The sequence below is a fragment of the Anolis carolinensis genome, chromosome 6, assembly GCF_035594765.1.
Source record: "Anolis carolinensis isolate JA03-04 chromosome 6, rAnoCar3.1.pri, whole genome shotgun sequence".
Lineage (NCBI taxonomy): Eukaryota > Metazoa > Chordata > Lepidosauria > Squamata > Dactyloidae > Anolis > Anolis carolinensis.
Genome location: NC_085846.1, coordinates 120,061,009 through 120,070,910, shown reverse-complemented (window position 1 = coordinate 120,070,910; position 9,902 = coordinate 120,061,009). Strand labels below are relative to the sequence as shown.

Sequence of the window (9,902 nt, the reverse complement as noted above, 5' to 3'; positions counted from 1 at the left end):
CCATGCAGTCATGCCAATGGCCACATGGCCTTGGAGGTGTCTATGGACAATGCCGGCTCTTCGGCTTAGAAATGGAGATGAGCACCAACCCCCAGAGTTGGTCACAACTGGACTTAACGTCAGGGGAAAACCTTTACCTTAGCATATTTATATTGAAGAAGATGAAAATAATGATTTAATCAGAGTTGAACAGTCATATCTTAAATTACAGTTTGATGTAAAGATTCAAAAACATTTAAACTACTGATGCCTCAATTAATGTAATTTTATTGGTATCTCGGCTTATACTGGAGTCAATGTTTTCCCAGATTTTTGTGGTAAAATTAGGTGCCTTGGTTTATATTCGGGTGGCTTATACTCGAGTATATAGGGTAGTTGCTGCTGGAGAGAAAGTTGCAAAGATGCAGAAGAACAAGCCCAGAGGGAGAATTTTGCAAGCAAGAAGGTTTTCCAGCTACCTGGGAGTGTACGGAAGGAGAACCTGGAATCCCAGACCTGGAAGAGACCTGGTGGGTCCTCCAGTCCAGCCCCATTCTGCCAAGATGCAGGAAATCGCATTCAAAGCACCCCCGACAGATGGCCATCCAGCCTCTGCTTCAAAGCCTCCAAAGAAGGAGCCTCCACCACCCTCCAGTTCCTCTCCCACCGTCAGGAAGTTCTTCCTCATGTTCAGGTGGAATCTCCTTCCTTTCTTGAAGTTTGAAGCCGTTGTTGCATTGCGTCCCAGTCTCCTGCTCCCTCCTCCCTAGGACATCTTCCCCTCACATCTTGGGCATGCCTTCATTACGTCCCCTCTCTCTCAGCCTTCTCTCCTGCAAGCTAAACGTGCCCTGCTCTTCTGGCCGCTCCTCATGGGGCTTGTTCTCCAGGCCCTGGATCCTTTGAGTCAACATCTCAAATTTAGAGTCAACATCTCCCTTCAACTCTGGTGCCCAGAACAAGACACAGCGGGATTCCAGGTAATAATAGTAATAAAGCCTTATTTCTATTCCACCCTCTCTATCGCCCCGAAGGGACTCAGGGAGTTCTAATAATAACAATAATAATTATTATTTCTATTCCTCCCTCTCTATCTCCCTGAAGGGACGCTGGGAGTTATTATTATTATTGACACAACAACATTGTATGACACAGCAAACAAGATAGATATGCTGGATTTCGTTTCACAAAATCACAAGTCCAACACTTCCCAAGTTTCTAGGACTGTGTGATGTATTATTATTATAATTACTATTATTATTGACACAATGATGTTGTATGACACAGCAAACAGGATAGATATGCTGGATTTCGTATCACAAAATCACAAGTCCAACACTTCCCAAGTTTCTAGGACTGTGTGATGTATTATTATTATAATTACTATTATTATTGACACAATGATGTTGTATGACACAGCAAACAAGATAGATATGCTGGATTTCGTATCACAAAATCACAAGTCAGACACTTCCCAAGTGTCTAGGACTGTGTGATGTATTTTCAGATGATGAGGCAGATCCCAGTCGGGTGGCCTTTTGCAGCTGGCAGGTCGCAATTTTGTCAATGTCTATTGTTTCCAAATGCCGGCTGAGACCTTTTGGCACGGCACCCAATGTGCCCATCACCACCGGGACCACCTGCACTGGTTTCTGCCAGAGTCTTTGAAGTTATTATTATTAATATTCCACCCTCTCTATCTCCCTGAAGGAGAGTAATAATAATAATAATAACTCCTATTCCGCCCATGTTGGGCCATGCCTGGACTACAAAGAGAAGTTGTGAGTGCATTCTCCTTAATTGGAGGGGCTTGTTTGTGTTGCTTCCTGGAGAACCCCATCTATTTCTACGTGGGGGGGGGGGGGGGTGAGTCAAGGCGTGGGGCGGTTGCGCCATCCCTCCCTCCCTCGCTCCCTCCCTTATTCACTCGTGGGCAGGAGAGGGCGTGGCAAGGAGGGAGGGGCCCCTGCCCCGCCCTGAGGTTCCCAGGCAGAGCTTCCCAAGGCCTTAAAAAAGGGGGGAGAGATGGGGGGATGGGGAGGAGGGGTGCGAGCAAGTTGCAGGGAGCCCCTGAGCATGCACAAAGCGCCCTCCCTCCTCCCTGGGACACATCTCCATCTCTGGAAACAGAACAACAGAGGCCCAGCAAGGTCCGGCCGGGTGTCGCGCACGCGCCAAGCCCCCCCCCCCGCCCCTCGCCCCAGGTGTGCGCGCGCCCCTTGCCCCCTCCCTCCCTCCCTCCCTCCCTCCCTGTCTCACTCACCGCCGCCGCCGCTGGAGGAGGGAACCCCGTGCGTGCGCGCGCCCGTCTGCCTCTCTGCCTGCCTGCCTGGCTGTGCCCAGGTCTCGGTTCCAGCAGGCGGCGCATGCGCATGCGCCAGGCAAGGCGCGCTCACGGCGGAGGAGGATGAGAAGGAGGAGACAGGGCCACGTGCGCGAGGAAGGAGGCGAGAGGGCGTGGCCACGTGTAGGAAAGGGGAGGAGCCAAGAGGGGGGAGGAGCGATGGGACTCCCGCGGGGGAGGGAGAGAGGGAAGGGGACGAGGGGGCGTGGCCACGTGGAGGAATGAGGAGGAGCTAAGAGGGGCGGGGCGATAGGGAGGGGGGGTTGCGAGCGCAGGGCATAAGGAGACCCCCCCTCCTCAAATCCCCCCTCCCGGGGGGCGGGAGTGAGCGCGCCTCTTTCCCCGTCCTCGTGGCGCGGGGCCTGCCGGGAGGTGTAGTCCGGGCAGACGCCCCGCCCTTTCTGCGCCCAGCCGGGCATGCCGGGAGTTGTAGTTCCCCGCCCGGGCGCAGAAAACACACACACACAGAGAGAGAAGGAGGAGGGGCGTTGCGGGGTGGCCGCGATGCAGAAATACGAGAAGCTGGAGAAGATCGGGGAAGGTCCGCGCCTGCACGCGGGGGAGGGAGGGAGGGAGGGGGCCTTGCTGGGAAACAGGGGGGGGGGTCTCCCTGCTTCCCCTCACGCCCCCTCCCCCTTTCCCTCTTCCTCCAGGAACCTACGGGACCGTCTTCAAGGCCAAGAACCGCGAGACGCACGAGATCGTGGCCCTCAAGAGGGTCCGGCTGGACGACGACGACGAGGTGGGTCTGGGGGGGAGTTTTCCCGGCGAACCCCCACCCCCCTCCTCCTTTAATGCCGTCCCTGGGCGATGCGGGCGGAGCATGCGCAGAAGGCTGTCTCCCACCGCGGAGTCTTTCTTGGCAGGGGGTGCCCAGCTCGGCCTTGCGGGAGATCTGCCTCCTGAAGGAGCTCAAGCACAAGAACATCGTCAGGTGGGTCCAGGCTGGTGCTGGTTCTGTTCCTGGTGGGACCCCTGGCCTCTCTCAGGGCAAAGGGGCCTGCCTCTGTCGTTATTATTGTCCTTGTCATTATGTTTACTTATACATTAGAGTCTCACTTATCCAACATAAACGGGCCGGCAGAACATTGGATAAGCGAATATCTTGGATAATAAGGAGGGATTAGGGAAAAGCCTACTAAACGTCAAATTACGTTATGATTTTACAAATTAAGCACCAAAACATCATGTTGTACAACAAATCGACAGAAAAGCAGTTCAATACACAGTAATGTTATGTAGGAATTACTGTATTTACGAATTTAGCCCCAAAACATTGCAACATTTACTACAAATACATTGAGGACTAAAAGGCAGACTGTGTTGGATAATATAGAACACTGGATAAGTGAATCTTGGATAAGTGAAACTCTACTGTACTTACATTACATCAGGCCTTGGCCAGCTTCGGCCCTCTCTCCCTCCAGGTGTTTCGGACTCCAACTCCCATAATTCCTAACAGCCTCAGGCCCATAAACATAATAAACATTATAATGAGCATAATAATAGGACATATCCACCCATGTTCCCCTTGTGGAAGAACTTAGGTCCAGGTCCATCCTTGGTGGGGATCAGAGTGCTTTTTGGTTGTCGGTGTCCCTACAACTCCCAAATGTGATGGCCAATTCCCCCCAAATCCATCCAGTATGTTCTGTTGGTCATGAGGGTCCCGTGTGCCAAATGTGGTCCAGGTCCCTTTTCGGTGGGAGTCACAGTGCTGTGCCCATTCCGCTCTGTTTGCAGTGTGTCATAGGAAAGGGTAGGAAAAGGTTGAGGGAGAGGCAGTGGGCGGGGTCATGCAAATTCCACAACAATGGAGAGAGAAGGGAACACTGGGAAGTGTCTGGTGGAGGAAAAACAGAAAATCTGGGATGGAACTGCCCGTGTATGGAAGCCTCCCCTTGTGTGGTGGGCAGGATGGCGTTTGTGGAGGACGTTGGGCATGTTCATGGCGCCCGCTATAACCTGCAATGTCATTGGAGGGAGGGCCAGTGGTGGCTGCTCAGCACTGGGAGTTGTACCTATTTGTGGAGACTGGAGCCTGTTTGTGTAAATGGACGGTCGTGCCACATACACAGGTACATGGGTAGGGTGTGTGCAGGTGCTGTCGCTCCATTCTCCATGTCGAAGAGCCCTGTTCACAGACTTTCTCCTTCACCAGCATTTTCCTGGTATTTCCCTCTATGGTGCCATGAAAATACCTCCCCACTTAAGCAGTACCTATTTATCTACTCACAGCTACTTTTGATCCGGTAGGTAGACAGTGAGCTGGGCTGTAGGTAGATGCTCACCCTTGACCTGGGCTTTGAACTGCCAACCTTTCCATTAGTAAGATTTGTTGCAGCTGGTGCTTAACGTGCTGTGCTAAAGCCGAAACACCTGTAGGAAGGGGACAAAGTTTGCCCACGCCTGGCCTAGCTGCTGACCCCAGAACAGCCATTGCAATGGGTGTTCCTGGTGCTGACCCCTGCCCCCCCCTCCCCTCTCCTAGGTTGCATGACGTCCTCCACAGCGACAAGAAGCTCACTCTGGTCTTTGAGTTCTGCGACCAGGTAAGAGGTGTGTGTGTGTGGGGGGGGGGGGGCAGCTTGACCTTCGTAAGGCCTGTCCAGCCATAGCTTGGGCCCCGCAGGCTCCCTTACTCTTCCTCAATTGACACGTGCAAGTAGGGGTCTAGATAGGGGATGCCCCCCCCCCCTTTTCCTCTCCAAATAGGGAGGGTCTTGGGCGCCCAATCACTCTCCTTGTCCTCTCTGCTCTCCCCCCCCTTTGCTTTTTCCAGGACCTCAAGAAATATTTTGACAGCTGCAATGGGGACTTGGACCCTGAAATTGTCAAGGTGTGTGTATGCGGGGGGGGGGGGGGGCATCATCAGCTTTGCCGTTGCCCTCTGACCCCCCTCCCATGTCTTGGACTGGGCAGAGGGACATGGGCTGATGGGGGCGGGGTCTTGGGGGGCAACATTGGGCCCCTGGGTGTGGCCTCTGCCGCCAGGTCTCTCCCCCCCCCCCCATCTGTTGGCCACGCTGCCCCGGTGCCTCCCACCTGAATGCCAATCTCCCAAATGGTCTCTTGGCCACAGCAGCCCCCCTCTCTCTCTCCCACCCCCCTCTCTTCCCCACCAGTCCTTCATGTACCAGCTGCTCAAGGGCCTGGCCTTCTGCCACAGCCGCAACGTCCTGCACCGGGACCTCAAGCCCCAGAACCTGCTCATCAATCGGGTGAGTCCTGGGCCCCAGAGGCTGTGGGGCGTGGCCTCTCTGCAATTGGGGGGAGGAGGGGGAGACACCGGGGGGGGGGTGGACCTCCTGCCAGGGCTCTGCCGATCCCAGCAGAAGGACAGCGGGTTTTAGCCCAGCAGGTTAACCACCAGCTGCAGTAAACCTTGCCAACTGAAAGGTTGACAGTTTGAAGCCCAGGTCGGGGTGAGCTCCTGGCCTTTAGCCCAGCTTCTGCCTACCTAGCGGTTCGAAAGCAAAATGTGAGTAGATAAATAGGTACCGCTTAAAAGCAGTGAGGTGTTAAGACACCCATAAGGAAATGCCAGAAAAATGCTGGTGATTTGATCAAAGGAGGAAGTTTACGAACAAAGGTCTTCAGCAGGGAGATGGAGGGGCAGCACACACCCCTCCCCCCATGGCCAGAACCAAGCCCAAGCCTCCAAGATGTCGAAGACAAGGCTATACATACCTCTATCTCTGAATAGTTGTCTGTTTTGTCAATGTATCAACAGCACTGAATGTTTGCCGTATATACCGTGTTTCCCCAAAAATAAGACAGTGTTTTATATTAATTTTTGCTCCCAAAGATGTGCTAGGTCTTATTTTCAGGGGATGTCTTATTTTTCCATGAAGAAGAATTCACATTTATTGTTGAACAAAAAATTAACATTTATTATAAACTGTACAGTAGTTGTCATCACAAACCAGCATAACCAGACAAACTGTGAATCCTATCAAGAAGTTCTTGTTACTACCATTATTTCCATGTACAACTGGTATGTACATTTACCAATCCTTCATGCTCTGGTGTTCTGTTTGGCAGGCGCTGGACATGCTTCCAAACAAAAACTTTGCTAGGTCTTACTTTTGGGGGAGGCCTTATATTTAGCAATTCAGCAAAACTTCTGCTAGGTCTTATTTTTCGGGGATGTCTTATTTTCAGGGAAACAGGGTATATGTTCTGTGGCGGAGTATAAGTACTGTAAATAAACAAATAATCAATAAAGGGACGCCTTTGCTTGCAGAACGGGGAGCTGAAGCTGGCGGACTTTGGCCTGGCCAGGGCCTTCGGCATCCCCGTCCGGTGCTACTCGGCCGAGGTGAGTGGAGCAGGTGGTCATTGGGGCGAAGGCAGTGCTGAGGGAGACCCCAAGGAAGTGGCCGGGGGGGGGGGGGATGGGGAGGGAGGGAGTGGTCTTGGTGGAGGGGCAAAACAAAGGGTGCAAGTTTGGGAAGGGGCTGCCCCTTCTGTCCTGTGCAAAGTGGGCATGCATGCAGACGAACTGCCCTGGAAGAGCAGCACAAGTGCCCACGCCTCTTGCGCAGCAAAGAGAGGGATCACACTGCAGCGGAGTTCCTTGGCTGGCTTTGTGGCTCCACAGATACTCACGGGGGGGGGGGGGGTACTCCAGCCAGGCCTGCCCTTACTGCCCTCTCCCCTCCCCCCCTACCCAGGTGGTGACCCTCTGGTACCGCCCGCCGGACGTCCTCTTTGGGGCCAAGCTCTACTCCACCTCCATCGACATGTGGTCGGCCGGGTGCATCTTCGCAGGTAACGGTTGCCTTTCGTGCCTGACAGGAGGGAGGGAGGGAAGGAAGGGGTCTCTTCCTTCACAAGGGTCTAGTGATGTGACCCTGACCGCCTGCAGTAGGAGTGGGTGCCACTCTGGACTCTGGAGTGCTGAGACCCCCCGTCCCCTCTTTCCAGAGCTGGCGAATGCAGGGCGGCCCCTCTTTCCAGGCAACGACGTGGACGACCAGCTGAAGCGCATCTTCCGATATCCTTGAGGGGTGCAGGGACGGGGGCTCGGGGTGGAGGCCATGCCTTGTGTGTCTTTGGTGTGGTGGCCAAACACGTTTTGGCAGGACGCGGGTCTCCCTGTGGCTGCCAAAGCCTGCTGCTGGGCGCAACGTCCTCCTCCTCCTTTGGAGGTTCCATCAAGGGAGGAGCCTTCCTTGTGGGGTTTGTTGGGGGGCTCTGAAAGGGGCAGGCCAGGCACGGGGCACGTGGAGAGGGTACAGCATTGGGGGTCCATTAGGTGGGTGCAGGGCTTCGGTGTGCTGCAAGAATATCCCCTCCCCCCCAAAGCAAAAGTCCTTGACCGCTCTGCCACGCTGCTGGGGACCCCGACCGAGGAGCAGTGGCCGGGAATGACCAAGCTCCCCGATTACAAGGTGAGTCACTCTGTTGTGTTGTTGAAGGCTTTCATGGCCGGATTTGCTGGGGTGCTGTGAGTTTTCTAGGCTGTGTGGCCATGTTCCAGACACATTCTCTCGTGAAGTTTCACCCACATCTGTGGCAGGCATCCTCAGAGGTCGTGAGGTCGGTTGGAAACTAGGCAAGTGGGGTTTATATACTTGTGGAATGATGTCCAGGGTGGGAGAAAGATCTCTTCTATGTTTGAGGCAGGTGTGAATGTTTCAATTGGCCAGCTTGATTAGCATTGAATAGCATTGCAGCAACACAACCTACAAACTATCTACAGCCCGACTACGAAAATCCAACAAATGCTCAATTCAGCAAAGGACAAGAGGGATCCTCTCCCCGCTGCAGGAGTCTGTCGTATTCCATGCATCTGTGGACAAGTAAGTCTACACGGGGACCACAAAACGCAGCAGTGATGCCCAGACACAAATCAAACAACACGAAAGGCACTGCAGACTGATTCAACCAGAGAAGTCAGCCATAGTAGGGATGTGATGAACCAACCTGGGCACAGCACATTATTGGAGAACACAGAAATGCTGGACCACTCTCACGACCATCGTGTCGGGCTACACAGAGAAGTCACTGAAATTCACAAAAAGCAGGTGGGGAATCTCAACAGAAAGGAGGAAAACATGAAAAGGAACACAATCTGGTTCCCAGTATTTTTTTAAAAAAACGCTAGAATCAGGACTGTAAATAAAGAACAACACTCTGAAAACTGGGGAATTCTGTGCATGAAACAATCGGGGCCAGCTCACACCTCCCAACAAGGGATTCCCCCAGGCAGGAAGCAGCCAGGCCTTGAAGCTGCATTTCATGCTCATCGAGGTGATTAATTGCAACATTCACACTTGCCTCAAGCAGACAAGAGTTCTTTCTTCCACCCTGGACATTCCGCTTCCCAAATTGCCTCGTTTCCAACAGATCTCACAACCTCTGGAGATGCCTCCATAGATGCTGGTAAAACATCAGGAGAAAATGCTTCTGGAACATGGCCAGACAGTCCAGAAAACTCACAGTCTCCCTGTTACTGATTGTTTGGGGAAGGGGGAGGTGGTTCTGGGTTCGGGGGGCACGCCCACCGACGCCTCCCTCTTCCTCCGCAGCCGTACCCCATGTACCCGGCCACAACCTCCCTGGTCAACGTGGTGCCCAAGCTCAACACCACCGGGCGGGACCTCCTCCAGGTCAGAACCACCAAGGGGCTGTGCGCCCCCCTCATCCCACCCCTTGGGTTCTCCTGGGGGGAGGGGGGGAGGGGTCCCCCAACAACCACCCCATCTTCCTGCGGGGTCTCCTTTTGTGAGAGCGGTCTTGCAGCCCCCCACCCACCCACCCAACCTTCCCCCCTTTCTGGTTCCGCAGAACCTGCTGAAGTGCAACCCGGTGCACCGGATCTCGGCGGAGGACGCCCTGCAGCACCCCTATTTCACGGACTTCTGCCCCCCCTGAGGACACCCCCTCCCCACCCATGAAGCCCCTTTTGGATGCAGGGGAGGGACAGAAGGAGGGGGGCTGCTGGTGCGGCCCCCCTTCTCTTGGGACCCGCTGAGCCCCCTTTTCTCTCCTCCAGGAAGCGGTTGGGGTGGGGTTGGGATTTGGGTTGGGGGGCTGGCCTGCCTCTGATGTGAATATTTGTGACTCCCATAAAGCACTTCTTCCCTCCCCCTCCCCCGCTCTGGTGGACCCTTCCTTTGGGCAGTGGTGGGGGTCTTTGAGAGGGAGGGGATTCCAAGGGGCCTCATCGCGACCTCTGCACACAACCCTCCCCGGCGCCCCCCACCGCCCCCCATTTTGTTGAGAGGGCAACACGGCATCACAGAAGTCCCTTTAATTGAATATTTGGGGGGGGGGGGCAAGAGGGGTTACAGAATGCAGCAGTGCGCTTGTGCACCAACCAAGCAGTAGAATCATAGAATGGACAGGTGTGCATGCAGATATGCACCGGTGGGGTCACAGGGGTCACCTGAAGCCTCCCTGGGAGTGGTCTTGGGGGGCTGTATACAGGGAGGGGTGAAGAGTGAGGGGCGGGGGGCAAATAATTGTCCTGAGGCTCAGAAGAGTCCAAACAGCGCTAACTTTAATGTGATGACCCCTTCTTTGAAGGCTTCCAGCGGCTGCTTGGGGGGCTCATGGCGGCCCTCCCACC

The 9,902-nt window shown here is 54.4% G+C and overlaps 1 protein-coding gene across 1 annotated transcript; it reads left to right on the top strand.

The window, feature by feature from the left end:
- The first annotated feature begins 2,617 nt into the window (after window positions 1-2,617).
- cdk5 (cyclin dependent kinase 5) lies at window positions 2,618-9,424 on the top strand. The gene is made up of 12 exons (XM_062957347.1): window positions 2,618-2,864; window positions 2,977-3,065; window positions 3,190-3,257; window positions 4,815-4,875; window positions 5,106-5,162; window positions 5,449-5,544; window positions 6,570-6,644; window positions 7,000-7,096; window positions 7,253-7,322; window positions 7,659-7,719; window positions 8,860-8,940; window positions 9,119-9,424. The coding sequence occupies exons 1-12, from the start codon at window positions 2,741-2,743 to the stop codon at window positions 9,203-9,205; spliced, it is 966 nt and encodes a 321-aa protein (XP_062813417.1). The 5' UTR covers window positions 2,618-2,740; the 3' UTR covers window positions 9,206-9,424.
- The last annotated feature ends 478 nt before the right edge of the window (window positions 9,425-9,902 follow it).

Coding starts and splice junctions, on each gene's coding strand:
- cdk5 (XM_062957347.1), top strand. CDS start 2,741: ATGCCGGGAGTTGTAGTTCCCCGCCCGGGCGCAGAAAACACACACACA. Junction 4,876..5,105: donor TCTTTGAGTTCTGCGACCAG/GTAAGAGGTGTG, acceptor TGCTTTTTCCAG/GACCTCAAGAAATATTTTGA. Junction 6,645..6,999: donor TCCGGTGCTACTCGGCCGAG/GTGAGTGGAGCA, acceptor CCCCCTACCCAG/GTGGTGACCCTCTGGTACCG.